Source organism: Mobula birostris, chromosome 9, assembly GCF_030028105.1.
Source record: "Mobula birostris isolate sMobBir1 chromosome 9, sMobBir1.hap1, whole genome shotgun sequence".
In the NCBI taxonomy this organism is placed as follows: domain Eukaryota; kingdom Metazoa; phylum Chordata; class Chondrichthyes; order Myliobatiformes; family Myliobatidae; genus Mobula; species Mobula birostris.
In genome coordinates, this window is record NC_092378.1 from 127,998,029 (window position 1) to 128,022,152 (window position 24,124).

A 24,124-nucleotide genomic window follows, 5' to 3' on the forward strand; every position below is an offset into this window, starting at 1 on the left:
TGGCCTCATTTGTGGTGTATGATTATAACTCTGTTTTCTACCTGGTGACTAGCCTTTAGTAAACCAAAATCTGCTCTTGAGTGGTTAACAATAAATGAGTTTAGTAATTTATTTTTGAGATTTGAAGTGATTGCTTTGTTTTCTGTACAGTTAATGCAGTTAGGTATGACATACCTGATTTGTGACAGAAATTCCATAATAGTTTCCTTTTTATTAATTAAACTGAATAATCATCCAGCATTTCAAAACATCACAATTCTTGATTAGGCCTCAAGGTATTTGACACCTCAATTATTTTTGTCCCAAGTTTTCAAAAAATATATATTTTTTCAAGTTTTTGATCCTATGTGAATGCCTCAGACTTCACATTTAATCTCTGCTGTGGTTCCTTCAAATCTCTTTCTTTCATAATAAATTATACCGATCTAAGAAGAGTCACAGAAACAGGCTTTTCAGACGATCTAGTCGGTACCGAACTGTTATTCTGCCTAGTTCTATTAACCTGTACCTGGACCATAACTTTCCACACCCCTTACATTCTTGTACTTTATATTACAGTTTACTGCATTTCCATTTATACTTATTGAGGACATCTAAAAGTTGTCTCTTTAAAAAAAAAGGAAAAAAATTATTTTTTGATTTTCCATATTAGTCAAATCCTGGCTGGATGCATTCCATATTGAGCTGTTTTTTTCACTTATTCTAATACTTTTTTTTTATTTAAAGACATGAAGAAGCTGCTTCCAAATGTAATGAGTCCTGACCCAAGGGAACTTCAAAAAGCCATTGAAGTTCAACTCCTGAGAAGTGCAGCATGCTTTTCTTCAGCTATTGAGCAAACAGAACAGGAAAAGAAGAACCAGAATAGCACAGAGTAAGCACATTTGATGATCTGTACATTTTTAGTTCTGTATTGCATTTTGAGAATCAAGCTTTTAGGAATCTGACACAATAGTACTTAAATCAACTGGAACAAGTTCCAGCCAACATTTAGAAACTGCCATAAATGTGGTTTTTAGAGAATATTTCTCAGAATGTTGGCAAATTGTAATTCTGACTTTCTATAAACTTCACAGGCTCAGGTTTCTTATCACAGTCTTATGACCAGAAATTTTTGGTTGACAACAGCAGTACAGTACAAAGACAAAACTGCTATAAATTGCAGAATAAATGATACAAAAAAATATAAAAGTAGTGTTCATGTGTTCAAGCGTCACAAAGATGACACAAAGCTGGGTGGCAGTGTGAAATGTGTGGAGGATGTTGTGATAATGCAGGATGACTTGGACAGGTTGGGTGAGTAGGCAGATGCATGGCAGATACAGTTTAATGTGGATAAATGTGAGGTTATCTACTTTGGTGGCAAGAACAGGAAGGCAGATTACTATTTGAATGGTGTCAAGTTAGGAAAAGGGGAAGTACAACGAGATCTATGTGTCCTTGTTATCAGTCACTGAAAGTAAGCATGCAGGTACAGCAGGCAATGAAGAAAGCTAATGGCATATTGGCCTTCATAACAAGGGGAGTTAAGTATAGGAGCAAAGAGGTCCTTCTGCCGTTGTACAGAGCCCTGGTGAGACCACACCTGGAGTATTGTGTACAGTTTTGGTCTCCAAATTTGAGGAAGGACATTCTTGCTATTGAGGGAGTGCAGCGTAGGTTCATGAGGTTAATTCCCGGGATGGTGGGACTGTCATATGTTGAAAGATTGGAGCAACTGGGCTTGTATACACTGGAATTTAGAAGGATAAGAGGGGATCTGATTGAAACATATAAGATTATTAAGGGATTGGACACACTAGAGGCAGGAAACATGTTCCCGATGTTGGAGGAGTCCAGAACCAGAGGCCACAACTTGAGAATAAGGGATAGGCCATTTTAGAACGGAGTTGAGGAAAAACTTTTTCACCCAGAGAGTTGTGGATCTGTGGAATGCTCTGCCTCAGAAGGCAGTGGAGGCCAATTCTCTGGATGCTTTTAAGAAAGAGTTAGATAGAGCTCTTAATGATAGCGGAGTCAAGGGATATGGGAAGAAGGTAGGAACGGGGTACTGATTGTGGATGATCAGCCATGATCACAGTGAATGGTGGTGCTGGCTCAAAGGGCCAAATGGCCTACTCCTGCACCTATTGTCTATTGTCATTCAGAATCCGATAGCAAAGGGGAAGAAGCTTTTCCTAAACCGTTCAGTGTAGTTCATGTTTGTGTACCTGATGGTAGCAGTGAGAATATTTAAGACAAATTTGAGCCATTGCAGATATTCTGGAAAACTTTAGCTGAAAATTACTCAATTGCATTTAACTGAACTCTTTCAGGTGCTTTAGGTCTGAATGATTCGGTAATCATCTCTATACAGCCTTAGTTGCTTACGTTACGTGTGCCCCACCTAATTTAAAATAGCAACAGAGCCCACAAACTTTATGACTTAGTTTTCATAATCTAGAATCAAAAATCTGATCTGATTTTTGGAGTGCAGAAATTAATTTGCTAAATATCATATCTGCTGATGCATTTTAAAAACTCTGTTATCCTTCTAAGTTCCAGACTTTTTCTGATTGACACAACACTGCTATTCTTCCCTGTTTAGGAGCTTCTGTAAGCTGGGATAAATTAGGAACTGAAACTATTTAAATTAAGATCTGATAGAAATTATTTTCCTGAAAGTAAAATCTATAATTAATTTGAATTCTGATTGCATATTTTTAAATTAGGCATACAGTCAAGTATCTAAAACAGATGGCTCGGATCGCTGTGGGGCCACTGAGACTATCGACATTATCAATGGCAGGATCTCTGCCAATGATGAGCACGCTGCAACTGTACTGTTCAACTGCTCTTGAGAATACAGTAACAAACAAGCTGTCCACTGAGGTAAGATTTTCTAAAGTTCCAGGAGGTAGAACTTGTAAGGCTTATCTGATGGGATTGCATGGCATAGATGTCATGCAAAGACTGTTTTGGGGTGTTTTTTGCTTATAATTTAAAATATCAATTTATATTAATTGTTAAATTGGACTTCTCAGGTAGATGTTTCAATTCCTGACTAAAATGCAGAATATAGTGCAATGAAAACTGAGGTAGGGATTTGTTGCCAGTGTGGAGTAAACTCCTTGGAGTTCACTCATTGATGTCAAAATGGGTTTTGACTTGAAGGTCCATTGACTCTTAACTGCACCACTGCATAAAGAAAAGGCCATATCAGTGTTTTAGCCATGATGTGAATGCACCTGTAACTGGAAATGACTGTGTGAATTTTGTATGTGTGGAACTGTGATTTATATTAATAACAATTATTTGTATAGGACTGCCTTTTGCCACTCTATAGTGAAGCTTTACAATCATGTAAACAGTACGATGTTCGCCCATGGCTTCAGGCTTTAAGATACACCGTGTACCAAGCTCGAGTAGCTGAAAAATTGAAAGGTAAAAAAAAAATACCATATTATACTTTATAGTCGCCAAACAATCTATACTAGAGCGTACAATCATCACAGCGATATTTGATTCTGCGCTTCGCGCTCCCTGGAGTACAAATCGATAGTAAATAGTAAAAATTTAAATTATAAATCATAAATAGAAAAGGGAAAGTAAGGTAGTGCAAAAAACGGAGAAGCAGGTCCAGATATTTGGAAGGTATGGCCCAGATCCGGGTCAGGATCTGTTCAGCAGTCTTATCACAGTTGGAAAGAAGCTGTTCCTAAATCTGGCCCTACGAGTCTTCAAGCTCCTGAGCCTTCTCCCAGAGGGAAGAGGGACGAAAAGTGTGTTGGCTGGGTGGGCAGTGTCCTTGATTATCCTGGCAGCAGTATTTCAACAGCGTGCGGTGTAAAGTGAGTCCAAGGACAGAAGATTGGTTTGTGTGATGTGCTGGGTCGTGTTCACGATCTTCTGCAGCTTCTTCCGGAATTGGACAGGACAAGTTCCATACCAGGTGGTGATGCACCCTAGAAGAATGCTTTCTATGGTGCATCTATAAAAATTAGTGAGGGTTTTCGGGGACAGGCCAAATTTCTTTAGTTTTCTCAGAAAGTAAAGGTGCTGGTGGGCCTTCTTGCAGTGGACTCTGCTTGGTTGGACCAAGTCAGGTCATTTGTGATATTGACCCCGAGGAACTTAAAGCTTTTGACCTGTTCCACTTGCGCACCACCGATGTAAATGGGGTCGTGTGGTCTGCTACTCCTTCTGAAGTCAACAACCAATTCCTTCGTCTTGCTGACGTTGAGGGATAGGTTATTGTCTTCGCACCATGCCACCAGGTTCTTAATTTCTTCTGTCTGTACTCAAACTCATCAAATAACTTATAATGAATAACAGCTTCTATTTTTTCTATATGTTCTTGTTACTTCCACTTTTCTCTCTTCCTCTCGTTGAGTAAATGTCTATTTTCCTCACAGCTGGATCAGGTGCAATCCCAATTAAATTATTTGTTATATGAGGTGACATCCTTCACTTCAAAGTTTTTGAGTTATTTGAAAATCTGAGGAAGAATATTCTTTTAAAAATAAGTAAAATATTAAACCAATTATTTTAGAATGTTTAAAGTAGTCTATTTGAAACATTTGCCATTTAAACATTAAAAATATATTTGTATCTGAAATATAAAAATGCATTAAAATATTCTTTGTCCAGGTTCCAGTACCTCAGTTAATGGGCATCTCATGGAACTCGGGCTCACGGCAGTTAAATTTGCTCGTAAACAAGGGAATGTCCTTCTGGCCACTAGACTCCTTGAGCAGTGCAGCAAGACCTCACTGAGCGATGCTAGCACAATGCGAGATTTAGTCCATCTGTTCAAGCAGATGTCATTGCATGGCACAATTAACGAAAAGTGGGGACCAGAGCTTGACATTGAGAAATCAAAGCTGTTGTACACTGCAGGTAAGTGAAGAAAATATTTTGATATATTTGAAAATTTCTGAATGTTTATGTTCATTATTCTGAAGAATAGTCCAAAAGAACCATAAAAAGTACCCCTACTTTACTCCCTATACACTTACAACTCCATGCACAGATTCTACTCTGAGTCCATATACAAGTTTGTAGATGATGTCACCGCAGGGTTCCATTTCTTAGGTAATGCTGTCAGGAGTACAGGAAGGAGATGGCCTAGTGACATAATGTCTTGGCACCAGCTTTTCCCTCAATGTCAGCTAAACAGGAGCTGGTCACTGACTTCAGGAAAGGAAGCTATGCACATGTTCCTGCCTAAGGTCAAGAGGGGGAGAGCTTTCAGGAGTGAACATCACCAACAGCCTGTCTTATCCAACCATGTTGATGTCACAACTGAGAAAGCTCACCGGTCTTCACTTCCTCAGAGGCTAAAGAAATTTGGCATATCACAAGAAATTGTGCTATCTGACTTTTTGCAAGCTCCTTCCTAAATGGCTGTTAGGAACTGTTTTACAACAACTAGGTTAATATATATTTATTTTCCCCTGTCCCAAATTCTCCAATGAGGTGGAATAGTTCTGTAGAGAAGTACTAGGCTTTCTGTGCACTATGATTGTGGAATGGTGCACCAGTAATTATGGACTGGGACCATCATTGTCTTTGCCTTGCTATCTGTTTAAATTGTTCTGAGCTTCAGTGAAGTTAATTATTTTGAAAGTACATTATACTCTTGATAAACTACTGAACATTTGAAACGTTTGCTCAATCTCCTTAGGTCATTCCACGTATGCCATGGAAATGCTGAGTTCTTGTGCCATAGCATATTGTAAATCTGCCAAAGCAGAGTCTGCAGTTGCCAAGTCAATACTCACATTGACTAAGTGGATTCAGGCAGAGTGGAAAGAGATGTGTACTCAGCTGAAACAAGTCTTCAGAGCGCAGCAGCAAAAATCTGTTTCTGGTTTGCCAACCCTGGCAAAAAACATACATACTCTGGCTGACTTGACCCCTCCTGGTTTAATAGAGGAAGCAGTTTGTCCAAGAATGGTGGTTGAATCAACAGGTGAGTACACTGAAATTAATTTCACGCCAATGGGCAATGGATTTGTACCCTCTTAAAACTAACATTAATTTGGTCTATTTTCAGTGAATATTGGGGTTGGAGAACCAGACTTCATTTTAGGGCAGCTGTATCATCTTTCAGCAGTTCAAGCACCTGAGATAGCCAAATCCTGGGCAGCTTTGGCTAGCTGGGCATATAGATGGGGCAGGAAGGTCGTTGATAACGCTAGGTAAGTATACATGTTTTCAAAGTTTTTAATCTCCCGGTTACATCCAAGTGGGTTGGGAGCAGGTAAATTCCATATGTCAGATTTGATTATTCTTAATTCATTGACCATATGTCGGCAGTTTTACCTGAGGAATTCGGGTTCCAAACTCTAGAGTAAATGGTGGGAAAGATGGAGAAATTATAATCATAGCAAATGATTTACAATTTTTATGCCTTTAAGTGCCAGTTTCTGGATTGCTTCCCGTAATGAATATATAATTTTGAAGATACAGAATTGATTCACTAGAATGGAAGCACATTCTTCAAAGAAACCTGAATTGTTATTCCTAGGGCAGTGAATATAGAGATGTGTTACAGTTTACTTAGCGTCATGGTGAAAGAAAACAAGTGCATTTTAGTGGCAAAGGAATTGCTAGCCAGAGTATTCAAATTAAACTCAGGTAAATAAAGGAACCAGAGATGTGGTAGGATTTTTTTTAAACATAATTAAGATTCTAATGTACTGTGTAAGTGACTAGTGAAAGCGTTAAATTATGTTAATTAAATAAAGTAAAAAGTAAGTAAATTAAAGTAAACTGTTTTAGAGTACATACATGTCACCACATACAACCCTGAGATTCTTTTTCTTCCTGTGGACATACTTAGCAAATCTGTAGAACAATAACTAAGCAGGATCAATGAGCAACAAACTATGCAAGTGCAAATATAAATAAATAGCAATAAATAACGAAAGCATAAGATAACATGATAAGGTCCTTAAAGTGAGACTGTTGGTTGTGGGAACACCAGAAATAGAACGAATGTAGGTATCCTCCTTGGTTCTAAAGCCTGATGGTTGAGGGGTAGTAACTGTTCTTGAACCTGATGGTATAATTCCTGAGGCACTTGTACCTTCTACCTGATGCAGCAGTGAGAAAAGAGCATGACCTTGGGTGGTGAGGAGCTTTGATGGATCAACAAGCAACACACATCAAAGTTGCTGGTGAACACAGCAGGCCAGGCAGCATCTCTAGTAAGAGGTACAGTCGACATTTTGGGCCAAGGCCCTTCGTCAGGACTAACTGAAGGAAGAGCTAGTAAGAGATTTGAAAGGGGGAGGGGGAGATCCAAAATGATAGGAGAAGACGAGGGGGAGGGATGGAGCCAAGAGCTGGACAGGTGATTGGCAAAAGGGATATCCCTCCCTCCCCCTCCTATCTTCTCCTATCATTTTGGATCTCCCCCTCCCCCTCCCACTTTCAAATCTCTTACTAGCTCTTCCTTCAGTTAGTCCTGAGGGACGAAGGGTCTAGGCCCGAAACGTCGACTGTACCTCTTCCTAGAGATGCTGCCCGGCCTGCTGTGTTCACCAGCAACTTTGATTTGTGTTGCTTGAATTTCCAGCATCTGCAGAATTCCTCGTGTTTGAGCTTTGATGGATGCTGCTTTTCTGCAGCAACTTTTCATGTAGATGTGCTCAATGATTGGGAGGGCTTTATCCATGATGTACTGGGTCGAATCCACTATCTTTTGTAGGATTTTCTGCTCAAAGGCAGTGGTGTTCCCATACCAGGCAGTAATGCAGCCATTCGGCACACTTTCCACCGCATATTAGATTATAAGGACACGCAGTCCTCTTTTATTGTCATTTAGTAATGCATGCATTAAGAAATGGTACAATATTCCTCCAGTGTGAGATCACAGAAACACAGGACAGACCGAGACTGAAAAACTAACAAAACCACATAATTATAACATCTAGTTACAACAGTGCAAGCAATACCGTAACTTGATGAAGAACAGGCCATCAGCACGGTAAAAAAGTTCAAAGTCTCTCGAAAGTCCCACATCTCATGCAGACGGGAGAAGGAAGAAGACTCTCCCTGCCATGCCCGACCACAGTCAGACTCTGAGTCATCCGAAAACTTCAAGCTCCGACACCAAGCACCATCTCTGCCAAACGCTTCGACCCCAGCCCCGGCCACCAGCAGCAGGCAAAGCCGAGGATTTTGGGGCCTTCCCTCCAGAGATTCTTGATCGCACAGTAGCAGCGGCAGTGAACCGGGTATTTCAGAAGTTACTCCAGATGTTTCTCCATGCTCTCACAGCTGTCTTCATCAAATCAGGAATTGTGCACGGCCCCTATTTAACAAATATATCATTTCACTGGAGAGGCTACGCGCTCTGCGTCATGCCACCATCTTCTCCTCCTGCTCTACATATCTATAGAAGTTTGCCAAAATTTTAATGACAAACTTCTATCTTTTGTTGTAGTGGTTTCTTTGCAATTACATTTATATGATGGATACAGAACAGGTCCTCTGAGATCGTGTCACCCAGAATTTTAAGTTACTGATCCTCTCCACCGCTGATCCTCAGAGCACTGCATAATAAATGTATGAAGATAATTTTGGCAATTGAGAAGCTAATGAATTAGACCTTTTGAATATACCTTTCAAAAAGCCAGTCATGGCATGTTGGATAAAATGGTCTTCCTATGCTACGGCATTATTTTTGCTAAAGAAAAATAAGTTTTTAAATAACAAATAACACATTCAATATCGATTCTATGAATTGTGATCAGTTTTTGGTTATACTTTGGTACAGTCAGGGTGAAGGTGTCCCACTTTTGACCAGAGAAAAGACAGAAGTTCAAAATCTACTTCCAGAAAACACGTCAGAAGAAGACAGAGAAACAATTTATGGAATTTTGGGGCAAGCTTTGTGTCGACCAACAGGAATTCAGGTGAACATTGGGAAAATGTGTACTTTTCTTTGTCATTTCTTTGTTATTCATGTTTCAAATATTTTTTCTTAAACTTTGTGAATCCAACCTATATATCTGTCAAACAGATGTAAATTATTGCATTGTTAAAGTTGCATTCTTTGGGTTGTGTAAGATCTTTTGATTTTGTTTTTTGTTTCAGAATGAGTGGAGTATGTAACTTTTCTTTAAAACTTATCCACAGGATGAAGACTTGACCCTGCAGATAAATGATGATGAAGAGGATGACATGGTGGAGGTTATTTGGAGGCAGTTAATAACTAACTGCCCGTGGCTTAGTGATCAGGATGAGACTGTGGTTGAAGGTCTAATTGAAGTTTGGCGGAAAGTTGTGGACAGAATATTTAATCTTTATAAGCTTTCTTGCAAAGCATACTTCACTTTTCTCAAATTGAATGCTGGTCAGGTTAGTAATCAAATAACTTGCTATTTTATTTTCTAAGGGGAAGAGAAATGAATTAGAAAGCAGCAGCCATTAACTATCCATCCAGTTAATGTTTGTCCTGATAAATTGCCATCATCCGCTCAATAGGTTCCTCAGTCATATTTCCTGCGGTGAAATCTCCCTTTGGCTGGAGTTACTTGTGTGATTTCAGAGTCATAAATTTTAAGATGGCATCTGGTTTTGGAGCATGCAGCAAGAGCTTTCCTGTACTGATAATCAGTATCTGTCTGGAGGGTAAAAGCTCCAGCTCCAGGGGGAAAAAAGAACAAAATAATTGTATGATTTCAAAACTTGCAATATGTGCTGAATGGGTGTAATTGCTATCATTCCTTAGTACATCTTCTGTTGATGGTTATCTATTGGGGATAGAAGAAAATAGGCTGGAAAATCACCATGGACAGTGATCACCATTTATAGTACGCCTTTCTGAGAATGTGTCAGAGACAAACTTGCGATGTAATTTCTTGTAACTGATATAGAAATTTAGTAGGACAGGGAAGTTTAATATGGACAGACCCTAGTTAATATTCCTGAGAGCTGCCCATAAGGTGATTTCTCCATAAATCCAAAGTATCAGTTTTCTTTAGCTACACATTGTATTACTATACATACACTTGCTCTAATTTCATTTTATTAAATAATCACACTGATTCTCGCAAAATTAACCTAATAGAGCATGTACTTTATCCTTTTAATTGAATGCTACAGAATATTATGCTATTACTAGCTTGAAATATTTAAATTTATGGGTGAAATTGCATAAATCAGGCCTTGCGTAACCCAGAGAGCTCCTGCATAAGGCTTTGTTGAAATAAGCATTCCATAGTACTTGAGGGCTCCAGGTACAATTAATCCTCCTAAAAATGAACAGTTTTATCTTTTTAAAATTATGCTTTGATTATATAGCATTGTGTCTGCCTTTCTTAAAATCCTATTTGGATATTTTGTTTTCCTCTTCCAACCCCCAACATTTATACCTGAAATACATTGCAAATAAAAGATTTCTGTTATAAATCTGAAATAGATGTATTTAATCACAAATGAGAAAATCTGCGGATGCTCGAGATCCAAGCAGCATAATTTAATCTACTGTTTGCAAAATGATGTTTGTAATACAAGTTGAATTTAATGCTTTAAAATATTGTTAACATTTCAGGTTCATGTAGATGGTGAAGAACTGAAGGCAATTCTTAATCATACACCCACCAAGCAAAGCAATGACGATGTAATTGTTATGGCTACTTTAAGACTACTGAGATTACTAGTGAAGCATGCCGGTGAACTAAGGGAGGGCTTGGAACATGGACTAGCCACCACTCCCACAGCTCCTTGGAGAGGTAAGTGATAAAGAGTAGACAGCTTGCATTACAAATCACCGCCAGGGATAAACTTCACATTTGTGCCCCAGTTTAAAAATAGACTGAAACAAGTCTGCAATAACCAGTGTAACAAAAAAAAAGTTGTCAATTCCTCCCTCTTGCCTGTTGTGCCATTATACAAAGTCATAATCTTTACCTCAATGCCACTTTCCCCATATCCTTTCATTTCCATTTAATAGCCAAAAGTCTTTTGGTTTTGAATAAACTGACTAAGTCTCTGCAGTGTTTTTGGGTAGAAAATCTCTCTGGGTGAAGAAATTTCTTGACTAGACGGCAACTGTTTTTAAGAACCACTGATCCTTGTGGTTTCAGACATTCTGGCCAAAGCAACATTGTTGTGTATTTAATATTTCAGTAATATTGTAAATGTATGGTTTGATTAAACATTCTTCGTTTACATCATTCACTACGGGTTATGCATCAAAGTACGTGAACAGCATATGTCATTACGCCACCGCATCATATGTACACACCTCACTAAAGTAGACATGTTTCTCAGGTTCCCATGTTTTTCTTTAGATTAATTTCTACAGTTACAAAATATAACAAACTTTCCCCCTCTGCATTTACCTAGTTAAGCCCAATAAGAATTTTGTTTTAATTAACCTCTAGAGTATTCAGGATATTCGAGGTAGAGTCATCATATAATTGCAGTGTCTTCACACCACTATTCCAATCCTCTTAAATTAATATCTAAAATATTCACTATTCAGAAAGGATGGACAAAAAGGTGTGGTGAGGTCATCTGTGCAGTGGTGAGAAATCATTTGTCAAGCAAAATCACAATATAGGATTAGAATTAATTTGTACTGAGCTGAGAAGTGGCAAGGGCTTAAATCATTAAGCTATTTTGTAGTCTGAAAGGTAATAGTACAGATATTGGGTGTGGCATAATTTAGGAGTTGAGTCGAATCTTACGAAATACAGCAATCGTGGGAGACTTGACAGAAAATATTTGGAAGATTATAAGATGAGTTCATGACATGCGATGCTTACTGAATCAAAGAACCAGAGGAAAGTGTCTATTGGATCTTGTTTTGTGCAATGAGAAAGGGTTAATTGCTCAGGGACTTTTTGTGGAAGAGTGAACCTGAGCTTGAGACAGTTCAGTGTAAAACTAAGGTTTAGCAATTACCAAAGACTAAGAAGGCCTGAAGAGAGAGTTGGCTGTGGTTGCTTGGAAGAATATGCTTTTGTCTGTTAGCATAATTTACATTTGTTAGCCTTAAAAGTAGTAATGCACAAGCTGCAAAAAGAATGGTTCTGTAAGGCACACAGAATAAATTGTGATTCATCCATGGCTGACAAGAAATTAAAGATGGTGTTAAATTGCCAGAAATAGCAGAGCATTGGGAGCATTTTAAAACTCAAAGGAGGGCCACACAATTAATAGCTTGATTAAAATATGAATTGACAAGCAAGAAACAAAACAAACAGAGGATATATGTGGGTCCTTTATAAGCAGAATCTGGAGAATATATAGTGGGGAGTAAGGAAATATGGAAATAAGCAATTATTTTGTGGCTGTTTTCCTGGAAGAGGCACATAGCACCTGCCAGATCTATTGAAGAATCAGCGAATAGGAACTAAACGAAACAAGTGCAAGCCAAGCATTAGAATTGGATAAATCCGTGAACTTGATGGAACATGCTTGAGCATATAATGGAGAATGTAATAACATCTGAAAAGAATCATAGAACTGAGCATGTTCAACATGCACTTTGCAAGCAAAAGCATGTGTGACAAATTCAGAGTTCTTTGAACCCACCTTTGATGGAATAGGTAAAGGGCAGCCAATAGATGTGTATTTGAATTTTTGGAAGGTATTTGATATGGTCCTACATGGGAAGTTGATCAACAAGGTTGGAACACATGGAATTAAAAGGTAAAATACTGACACGGATTGAGAATTATTGAACAGTGAGCAAAATGGGAATAAATGGATTCTAGGCTGGCAGACTGTGACCTCTGCTGCAGACCAAGAATCTGTTCTTGAAGCTAACAGTTGATCTGCATCAATGATTTGGCTGAGTGGGCAAAATATATATTTCCAAATTGGCTGAAGATAAAGTACTTTGGAATTGAACATGAAGGAGGATGTAAAAAGGCTTTGAAGATATGTGTATGGTTAGCAAGTAGGCAAGAGCATGGCAGATATTTAGCAGCCATCTGCATACTAAAATGTGAAGTATTTCCCTTTAGTACACATGACTGTAAAGTGGCACATTTATTAAATGGTGAGGGATTAGGTAGTGTTGATTTTCAAAAGGATCTAGTGCACTTCTGAAACAAAGTCGCTGAAAGCCGGCTTAGCAGTAAGTGATCAAGAAGGCAAATGCTACATTAAATTTAATTACAAGATGATAACAGAGGAATAAAGACTTAATTGCAGATGTATAGTGGCTTGGTGACACTGCACTTGGAATGTTGAGCATAGTTTAGGTTGCCTTACCTGATACTTTCTGTGAAGATTCACTGGCTGATTCCAAGGATAGCAAGTCTGGGAAGAAATTGGGTAAATTGGGAACGTGTCCTCTTCAGTTGGGAGATCCCATACAAGTATGCAAAGGTTTTCATCTTGATGTGGAAATGCTTTTCTTGACCAGTGTCTAGAGCCAAGGGGTTCAGTTTGATAATTATTATGGGTATGCTTTTTAGGACTGAAGTGACAATTTTCTTCATTCTGACTTGTTAACCTTTTGAATTCTGAGCCCCAGGTAGCTGTCAAGGCTCGGTCATTGTGTTAATTCAAAATACCTATCAATAAATTTCTGTGTACTAAAAGAATTAAAGGTGATGGTGCTGAAAAATGCAATTGAAGTAGGTCAGCCATGATAATGTAGAACTGGCTCAAGGGCCAGTTAGCCACCGCCCTTTTTAAGTTTTGCATAACAGTGAAGCACACTTAGCTTTTATGTATCAAGAGATCACTTGCAGTTTTCTTGGATGCAGGATATAGTAATTGGTCTCTGTAATCTTCTGCCAGTTAAGTACGCAAAACGTTGTTTGAATTTAGAATAATCCTACCACTTGGAAAAATATATTCACTTTTTTTGTGTTTTTATATCAGGCATTATTCCACAGCTATTCTCACGTTTGAATCACCCTGAAGTATATGTACGTCAGAGCATCTGTAATCTACTGTGTCGTGTGGCTCAAGATTCTCCTCATCTTATTCTATATCCTGCAATTGTTGGCTCAATATCACTCAGTGGTGAATCTCAGTCCTCTGGTAATTAAATGATTATCTAAGGCTTCATCTGCATTGCCGACGCTAGTGATAAAAGTATTGTTGAATGTGTTTAGATGCAGTAACTGCTTTCTCTAATTGGGTAAAAAAATGTTAAAATCTGTTTTATTTTCAAGATTGGGACACCAAAAGTCACTTCATTTCAACTACATTTTATGGCCCCCCATTGTCATTCTCTTATATTAATCCTTGAAGAATGGGATGTTCTAATAAAAATACAGTCCTGCTGCCTAGCTAGTTCAGTATCTGACACTTTTAATTACAAGGTGAACACATCCTTGCTAGAATAATTTCAGAAATGAGCATCTATTTGGATTGGGTCTTATGCTTTTACAACATTGTTGCCTTTTGTCTCAGAGTCTAGGCAGGTAGTCAGAGCATTCCCATCAGCTTCATTCCTCCATTCTAATTTTCTGTGATCTAATCTCTCTCACTTACCTATTGACTCCTCATTTCCCCTCCCGATTCTCTTGTCACTCACAGTCAAGGTAATTTACAGTTAACCTTTCAATCAACTTTAGGATATGGGAGGAAGCAGGAGCACCCAGGGAAGCCCATGTAATCTCAGGCAAAATGTGCAAACTTCTCACAGTACAGGATTGAATGAGGGTTGCAGGAACTATGAGACAGCAGTGCCTAAATGCTGTACCATACATGTTCCATTTTCGTTCCAAGTTAAACTTCGTTATAGAAAGTTTCTTTCCTATCTAAAGAAATATTGTTGGCCTTTCCAGGAGCCAAATTGTCATCTGCAATTCCGACCCTGCTGAGCAATATCCAGGCTGAAGCTCTGTCTGGAGGTGAATGTGAAGAAAATAGTCCGCGTGGGTCACAGGATAGCATTAAAGATGAACAGAAATGTTTTAATGAGGATCAAGCTATGATGCAGGACTGCTATAGTACAATAGTGGACAAGTTATCATCAGCAAATCCAACAATGGTTTTACAGGTACTTTAAACTTTATCTTTAAATTGCTGATAGGAATTGCCATGCAAAGTTTTATAAGAGGCTATTCGACTTTGAGTCCATAACAGAACAATCTGCTCACCCTTTTATTTATCAGTTTATCTGGCAGTTTTAATTCTTTTGCCACTTAACTGCAGGCTTAACTTACAGTAGCTGATTAAAATGTCATTACACCTTCAGTGCTTGAGAGGAAGTGAACACCTGGAAACACTCTTAGTTATAGGGAGAGTACCGAAACTCCATTTGTACGACACCCAAGGTTTGAATTAGATTTGTCACTGGAAATTTGAGACTGCTGTATACTGCCACTGATGTCATTTTTCAAAATCCAAAATCTAGAGCAACAAGGGATGTCCCGTTAGAAACATTTGCCCTTTTTAATTAATTCCAGGCCCTAAATTGGAAAACTAAATTCTTTGGTATACAGACATTAGTGAGAAAAATGCATGATCTTAAAGCCTGGACTTTTGTGTCAAATATATTGGTACATTTTGGAACACTTAATCTCGGTTTCACCTGTCAAACTGGTAATGAAACAGCCAGTTAATTTTAGCGAAAAAACTTAATTTCTCCTACTATACGTTTCTAAGAATGTTTGAAATGCAGGTTTAAACTCTGGTATGGCATTTTCTGGTCCAGAAACTCCCGTGGTCTTGCTGGTTTTATATTTGGTGCTATTTGTTTGCTGAGGCCAGCTGGGTGGCAATTGTGCCAATCTGTCCTCAGTTGTATCTTATCAGTGAAAATGATTTGAATGATGAATTATTACAATAGATATATAGCACCGTGTGGATTAGTAGTGTTCAGCTATCCAATATTTGAATTATTGTTAAAAATTATTTTAACCGTTAATGTGCTGATAATAGGTACAGATGTTAGTTGGGGAATTACGAAGAATTACTGTCCTGTGGGATGAGCTCTGGCTCGGAGTTCTTCAACAACAGCACATGCATGTACTCAGACGCATTCAGCAATTGGAGGATGAGGTGAAGAGGGTTCAGAACAATAATACACTTCGCAAGTAAGTGATTCTAAACTGGTTAATATTTGTAATATAAATGGAGCTAGCTGTAGTGTAAGTCATATTGAAACAATTGTTCGATCATTTATATATTAAAGCAGTTAGAAAAGAAATCTTTGACTTGAACTGTATAATTATACAATACTGTATTAAAGTTTTTAATTGTTCTCCAAGAGACTAATCAAATTAGATGTTAATAATGAGCATTAGGAAGTCTAAAAATGCTTTGCATCTTTATAGTTTTCCTTTCTCCCTTCAGTTAACCAAGATGCAAATATCTGTTTGCATTCAGTCAAGTGATACTTCTCTGCATTGGGGTTATTGCATAGAAAATGTTTGTAAAGCCCTATTCTTCTAGTCTGTCTTTACAGACAGCCTAAGTAAGCTAGTCATTTGTTTTACTATTACAATTTGTTTGCTGTGAGGTATTTTGGTCCTACCTTCCATGTTAGGGATGAGAAGATGGCCATTATGAGGGAGAAGCACACAGCTTTGATGAAACCAGTTGTATTTGCCTTGGAGCATGTATGCAGCATTACTTCAGCTCCAGCAGAAACTCCTCATGAGAAGTGGTTTCAGGACACCTACGGGGAACCAATTAATAATGCTTTGGAAAAACTGAAGACCCCATCCAATCCGGCTAATCCCAGCAGTAGTTGGTTGCCATTTAAACAGGTAATATCTGCAGTGTAAAAGTTCTCTAACAGAAGAGCATAATTAACTGGTTGCAATAGTTAATCAGTTAACTATTTCAATTGTATACACTGAGTTTATTGTATACTTTTTGAGTTTGTTATTGAGATTGCAGAATGCATGAGTTTTTCCAAATTCCCCAAATCATTTTGTTCTGAAATTAAGCCTAAAACAGCAATCTGGGGTCCAATCAAATTGAGTTCAGTTTTGAGATTGTTGTGCTGGGAATTTTTCCTTTGTTAATTATATTGTACAGAGAATGTATTAACCATATTTTAGCATGAATGTTGTAAATACACAATGGAAGAGAAATAAAATTAAACTGTGATCCAAGATGAGCACTGAGAAACAGATTAGTGAACTCAATTGTACAATATTACTTTGTGCAATACAAAGATCCATTTCCAATGTTCTTCAGTAATGAGCATATAGAATAATGTACTCTTCATTGCAGATAATGCTTAATTTACAACAGCGAGCTCAGAAGCGCACCAGCTACCTATTGCATCTGGAAGAAATCAGTCCACGAATGGCTGCAATGTCTAACACAGAAATTGCCCTGCCTGGTGAAATCTCAGCAAGGGATGCAGTCACAATTCAGAGTGTTGGCAATAGCATCACCATTCTACCCACCAAAACAAAACCAAAGAAACTAATGTTCTTGGGCTCTGATGGGAAAAATTATCCATACTTATTTAAAGGTAATGTGGACATTGATTTATAAACTTTCTCCTTTAGCAATTCACTTAATGTGATCACTTAGCTTGTGGTGCTCTTGTTTACTTTATCTGGCTATGAGAAGTGGGAGAAGCACAGATTTAATTTTCATCTGCTTTAACAAATGCATTGAGCCTATTTTGGAGCTATTCTATTTTCTTTCAAAAGTTACATGAATATAATTCAGGTAAAGTAGTGTAGATGCAGTGGTTACATTGCTTCATGTTCCCCAGTCAGCATGTTACTCTTTTCTATTCCCCTTTGATGCCTGTCACTCAAATGCACCTGTGCTACTTTCTTCAATTACCACATTCAAAAATTCTTCATTATTGCCAGTCTGAGTCACTAATTTAATCCAGAGGGAGAACAGAAACCAGAAAGAATAAGTATGATATTCTGCCCAGTCATTTCTTAGCTATTTTAGGCTACTTTACAATTTGAAATAGTGTATAATAATCAACGTTATTTAATGCACACCCTGATTTTTATTTGGAAGTATTATTTAACTGAAGACTCTATTTAACCATAGTAAGAGATACTGATTTTCCTCCTAAAACTGTTGGAAATCTGAAATAAAATTCATTTTTAGAAATAGTTTACAAGTAGCACCTGTGGAGAGAAACAAGATTGAGATTTAGGCTGTATTAAGTGATCCAAGCCAAATCTCTCTTTGAGATTTCAGTAGCCCCTCATAACCTTTGTATCCAATATATTGCTGTCTGTATTGTTTTCTGCTATCATAAATAACTTCTTACTCTCAATTTCCACCCTGCGCTCGCTTTTACCAAGGTAGCTATTCTATTCTTCAACTCCTGCTTTAATTTTATTGATCAATGACCATTATCCACCAAAGTTGACAGACTTCCATGATTATTCTGCCTGCACCTCTGTCTATCCAGCATCCTGAAAGAACTATATTTTATTCTCCCTGTTTCTCAGTCATGGTTGCATCTATTGTGATAGCTAGATACCACAGCAGTGCTTCCTTTTGCCCAGCTTTCCTCAGTGATGGTTTATTCTCTTAGATAATTGACCGGATTTTCAACCATCTCTGTTGTATTTGCACTTCTCTTGCCTTGTGTCCTTTCACCCTGAACAAGTGTAAGGGTTACGCTTGTCCTCAGCTTGTATCTTACCAGTATCCATATTTAACAGGTCATCCTCCATACTATTAGACAGCTTCAGAACATTTCCACCTTAATACGTGCATGCACGTGCCCACGCATTTCAGTATTCTGAAGGGCTGTGAACTCTTTCATCTCCACAAATATTCATTCTCTTTAATCAGCCCTTTCCCATACATAGAATGGAAATGTCACCTGCAGTTGTCCAGAGACCAGAACACTACCAGGTGACAGACATTTTTTTATATATTGCTTCCAGTACTTTCCATTATGCTTTTGGTAATCGTGATGCTTCTTCACCATTGGAGAAACCAAACAAATTGACTGATTGCTTTTCAGAACATTTCCATTCAATCTGTAAGGATTGTTCCAAACTTCCATTTGACTGCAACTTTAAATCTGCTTCCCAGCCCATCTGAGTTTTCTGGGATCCAAGGGGCAAAAACAAAGTAAATATAAAAATAGTACCCCTTTTTCCAACTTGACTCAACACTGAATTCAACAATTTCCAATTATGGGCAAATCCTGTTTCCTCTTGGGTTTACTTATTCAGTTTTTCTGTCACCTATTGTATATCACTCATTTGTTGTCTTTATAGTGCTTCTTCTCCAGGCATGCCTTTATCAATCTGTATCAGCTAACATCATCATAACTATTTGCCAATCTTTTCTCAACTGTATTCCGAAGTCTCTTCTGCCCTGCCTCTCCTTCCTCTAACAAATTTGTTTGTTTTCTATCTTTACACATCATTGATCAGAGATGATCATTCATTCTATGTCAGTTGTCTCTCTTTGCAGAATTACTGCCTTTCCTAGGTATTTCTAGCATTTTGCTTTTATTTAAGCTCAATTATTTTCTGGCATTTTCTTTGTTTTATTTACTTGGCCTTTTTTTTTCCCCATCTTTTCCATTCTGTTAAACATGATATCACAATGTATATTCATATGTTAATTATAGTCAGCCCATTTTTCAATTGTGGCTCAAGGACACTTCGAGGTTTACAGAGGAAAAATCCAGATATGTCAGAAAAAGGACAATTGTAGTCAAAGGGCCAAAATATTTTCAAAATGGTTCCTGCATTTAATCTTTAGTATAATGTTCTAATTATTTTGGCTTTCCACAGATCTTGAGTTCTATGTAGGTAAAATTTAATTTAAAATTTTATGTAGTCACACTTCAAGGTAAAATTGATCACAACCTAAAATGATCTATTTCAAAGCCACATGATTTTTAAAATTTAACTGTTACAAGCTTTTGTAGATGTAAATGACTGAATCATTTATGTTCACAGGGCTGGAAGACTTGCATCTGGATGAACGAATAATGCAGTTTTTATCCATTGTAAATACAATGTTCATAAAAATTAACCACCAGGAGACTCCACGTTTCCATGCCAGACATTATTCTGTGACTCCACTGGGTACAAGATCAGGACTCATTCAGTGGGTGGATGGTGCCACTCCTCTTTTTGGACTTTACAAGCGTTGGCAACAAAGAGAAGCTACTTTACAGGCACAGAAGGTAGAGGTGAATGTTCCTAATTTCGGTCCTTGCAGTGAATTAAAATAAGGAAGTAATAGACCCTGAATGTTCGTGGCACCATTGCTTAGTAGCTCCTGGCTCCCATCCCACCAGACTATCTACTCAAGGTGGGAGAAGCATTACTCTGCCCCCGCGGCAGTCATGAACCAGGGTTGTGTAATGAGAAGGGAGCATTCTTTTGGCCCTCCCCACAGGAAATAATGCAAAACCTGACGAGCCCATGTCACCCACTCTGCATTTGCAACTCTAGGTGGCAGTTTAAAACTTGTCCCTATGCTCAGTCAATTCTATGTTGTAGCTCTGCACTTTGATCATGAATGGGTCTAATAGCCCACTGTAGGCTTGTCTGCAGCCATTGTTAATGTAATTTGACCTTTGAACATTAATCCTGCTCCAGCTAGACTTTTGTTTGAGTCTCTTTTGTTGGCCTGCCTGATTTTGGAAGTCAAAATTTGGACTGGAAGAATATCAGATTGGAACTGAACTCCACAATTTAAAATATTAAACCCTCTAATACACCCATCTCAGTTGGCTACCTGTGTGTTTATGCCACCATAGCTTTTTTTTGCTTTCCATTGAGACTGTGTAGATGTACCATTTGAGAAAGTGAATAACTATAGTGTATTTCTTTTTTCTCCAAGAATCAAGATTCCTACCAGACTACACAAAATCCCGCTTTAGTCCCCCGACCCAGTGAGCTGTATTACAGTAAAATTGGGCCAGCTTTGAAATCAGTAGGTCTTAATCTTGATGTCTCACGGCGTGATTGGCCTTTGAGTGTAATGAGCTCTGTATTGGAAGAACTAATGGAGTCCACACCACCAAATCTTCTTGCGAAGGAGCTGTGGTGTTCCTGTACTACACCAGATGAGTGGTGGCGTGTAACACAGGTATGAATAGTGTTAAGTATTTGAGAGGACAAGTATTATTTCATTTTTAAACAATTGCTATAAATGCATGACTAAACTGGGTATTTTTAAATATATCATTCAGTTCAAGTTTGTCATTCACCCATACACATGCATACAGCGATGTTTCTCTGGGGCCAAGATGCCAAACACAGTACCAATGGTCACATACAGCACAGAGCACATATAATAATGATAGTAGAAAAAAACAGTTACAAAAAAATAATAATATAGCCCAAGTCCCTTAATGTCATGGTCTGTAGATTGATGGTGCATGGATGGTGTCTAGGAATCACGCTTCTGCAAGAACAGCCTGCAGCAGTTCGTCATCTTGTACAAGCGCAGCCAGACTAATGCAATCTAGCTTTTCTTCCACCAAGCAAGCACAGGAGAGAAGCATCAACAGGAGGGGTACCCCACCGTCAGTCCCACCAATTAACCAAAGAATCAGTCTTGCAGTATTTTACGTTGCAAATCCTATGTCCAATAGGGTCTTGTAATCGCAACAAAATGTGATTAGGCAATCAATCACATTTGTAATTTTTGTTTAAATATTCTAATTAATTTTGCCAAATTTTGATCAATATTTTGATCATTTTTCTTATTGATTTAGAGCAGTATGTGGCTTAACAAATATAGTTATTGTCAGTCATTTATTTTATTTATTGAATTTTTTGCAGCCATTTTGCTAATCTGGAGCAAAGTAATACCAAAGGAAAGTTTAAGTCTGGGATACTTTAGTTAACCCTGTACTCTATAATTATTGCATTGTGTTTTTCACTTTCTGCCTGGTAAATTTACAGATTTCCAGAGAATATCAATAATGTCAGATGTCTTCCTAGAGAATAAGATTTCTTTGCCGCATGATATTGACCTGGTGAAGGCAAGGCTAAAGTGCTGTACTGGAATTATTTTATCCAAAAGCATTCATTAAAAAGTCTTCATTTATGGATTTATAATTTGGTTATGAGAAATTGAACTTGATTTTGCTTCATCTTGTTTTCTAAAGTTTTGGAGTTGTAATAATCATGCTCTTTTGTAGAACACTTAAAAACTGGTTTATGATTAACTGAATCGTTGCAATAAAAGACACCATTTTGAAATACCCAAGTTTTTCTCAATATTTTTTTTCTATGTTGTAATATGAAGTCAGGGGGCCAGCCCTCCTTAATCTCTCTCTGAAATCTCAGTTTCTTTTAGATAGGTGATACTGCTCTGTGTAAATGCTTTCATTTACGTGGGAGTTATTGGACCTAGGGGGCACCCCAGCTCACTTTAGAGCAAATTAATTACTTTGTAATAGCTATTTCATCTCATATAGGCACTGATGTACAGGGCTGCATGAGCTAGGTGATTTAATTTTTTCTTGATACCAATACAAATGGCTGAGGAATAAATATGCCTTCCAATTACTTCACACAATCTCAAATTACAACTTTTTAATTAACTCAATTAGTGGTTTGCTAAGCACTTTAAAACTGAGTGTCATCCTTTCTTCAATATTTTCTTGGAACATTTTGGGGTGGAGGAGGAAAGATCATATCCTAATAAGATGCTATGTGGAGGCTTCCATTCTTAAGCTATACTTTTCTCTATCATAAAATAACTAATCCTTCTGTTCTTTTTGGTACATTCATATTGGTTGCTGTTTTAGATCATAGTTTTCTGTTTTTGTGCCTCTGCTGTATTGTGAATGCAGGAATTTTTACATCATGATTTTAGAATTTGCATCCTTGTTTTCAGATCACTTCATGGTCACATCCATTTATATCTCTGCAACCTTCCACAATCTGATTTTTTGCAAACCTCCAATTCTGGCTTATTTTCCTGATTTGCTCCTCCATTGGTGTCTAAAACTTTTCTCAATCTGAGCTTTGAAATTCCATAAACTACTTCACTCTTTACTACCTTAAAATCTGCCTCCTTGACCACATTTTCTGATGTGCTATAGTGTATTATATTTGATAATTCTTCTGAGGCAGCTTAAAAATATTATACAGATCTTTTTAAGGCGTGTTGCTTGAATTCTTATACATTTTATTGATGTCACTTAATGAGTTCTGTTTTACTCCAGTCGTATGCAAGGTCAACTGCAGTTATGTCCATGGTGGGCTATATCATTGGGCTTGGCGATAGACACTTGGATAACGTTCTTATAGACATGACAACTGGAGAAGTGGTGCATATTGACTACAATGTTTGCTTTGAAAAAGGTACTATCATTTACACTGAACTTTAAGCCTTTAGTATCACCATGGTTTTATGTGATATTTAGAGCAAGTATTGTCAATTGTCTTTAGGGAAAAGCCTACGAGTTCCTGAGAAAGTTCCATTCAGAATGACTCAGAACATTGAGACTGCACTTGGTGTGACCGGAGTTGAAGGATTGTTCAGACTTTCTTGTGAGCAGGTTAGTTTTACATTGGATAAAAATATGTGTGCAATTACATCACCATTAATTGCAATGCTAATAGATACTTTGTGATTCTGTTTTCATAATCCAGCTAACCTGTTAAAAATGTTTCCCTGTCAGGTAGTTCAAATAATGCGACGAGGTCGAGAGACCCTCTTGACCTTATTGGAAGCTTTTGTATATGATCCATTGGTGGATTGGACTGCCGGTGGTGAAATTGGATTTGCTGGTGCTGTATATGGTGGAGGGGGACAGCAAGCTGAAAGTAAACAGAGCAAGAGGGAGATGGAGCGAGATATCACCCGTAGCCTCTTCTCTTCCAGAGTTGCTGAAATTAAGGTACCCAACTTTGAAATATATAATTTTTTAAAATATCAGATGTTGATATAGAGTTCAAAACTGAAACCTGTAACTATAAATGGATGCTTGAATTTGTAATCAGTTAAATAAAATACATTAAGCTATACTTTGGTAAAAGAAGATTCATTACATGCAGATCAAATCACTTATTCTTTGCAGTAGAAATACATTTTCTTCCAAGATGATATAAAGGACAGATCTATTTTGAATTGCTGTGCTCCTTGTGATGTAACAGAATTTCAGGGTTTTTTTTTGTGGAGGAAGTCCTGGGGAAAGGAAAGTGTGGATACTATGCTTTAGGAGTTTGCTTGGGGAAGAGGATACGTCATGCCATAGAGGTTGGTTTGGACCAATCATAAA

The 24,124-nt window shown here is 37.8% G+C and overlaps 1 protein-coding gene across 2 annotated transcripts in view; it reads left to right on the forward strand.

Annotated features, from left to right (window-relative positions):
* The window catches only part of smg1 (SMG1 nonsense mediated mRNA decay associated PI3K related kinase), a 136,554-nt gene that overhangs the window by 74,021 nt on the left and 38,409 nt on the right, over positions 1-24,124 (forward strand). The window contains exons 27-45 of one of the 2 annotated variants that reach the window (XM_072268804.1): positions 727-874; positions 2,712-2,871; positions 3,303-3,423; positions 4,630-4,878; positions 5,666-5,953; positions 6,038-6,182; positions 8,768-8,906; positions 9,130-9,351; positions 10,547-10,727; positions 13,840-14,001; positions 14,754-14,968; positions 15,853-16,007; positions 16,460-16,682; positions 17,155-17,401; positions 19,833-20,068; positions 20,725-20,973; positions 23,066-23,204; positions 23,292-23,401; positions 23,525-23,743. In XM_072268804.1, coding sequence (XP_072124905.1) covers positions 727-874; positions 2,712-2,871; positions 3,303-3,423; positions 4,630-4,878; positions 5,666-5,953; positions 6,038-6,182; positions 8,768-8,906; positions 9,130-9,351; positions 10,547-10,727; positions 13,840-14,001; positions 14,754-14,968; positions 15,853-16,007; positions 16,460-16,682; positions 17,155-17,401; positions 19,833-20,068; positions 20,725-20,973; positions 23,066-23,204; positions 23,292-23,401; positions 23,525-23,743 — 3,608 coding nt within the window. The remainder of the gene's footprint in view (positions 1-726; positions 875-2,711; positions 2,872-3,302; positions 3,424-4,629; positions 4,879-5,665; positions 5,954-6,037; positions 6,183-8,767; positions 8,907-9,129; positions 9,352-10,546; positions 10,728-13,839; positions 14,002-14,753; positions 14,969-15,852; positions 16,008-16,459; positions 16,683-17,154; positions 17,402-19,832; positions 20,069-20,724; positions 20,974-23,065; positions 23,205-23,291; positions 23,402-23,524; positions 23,744-24,124) is intronic. The other variant, XM_072268805.1, reaches the window with a different exon arrangement.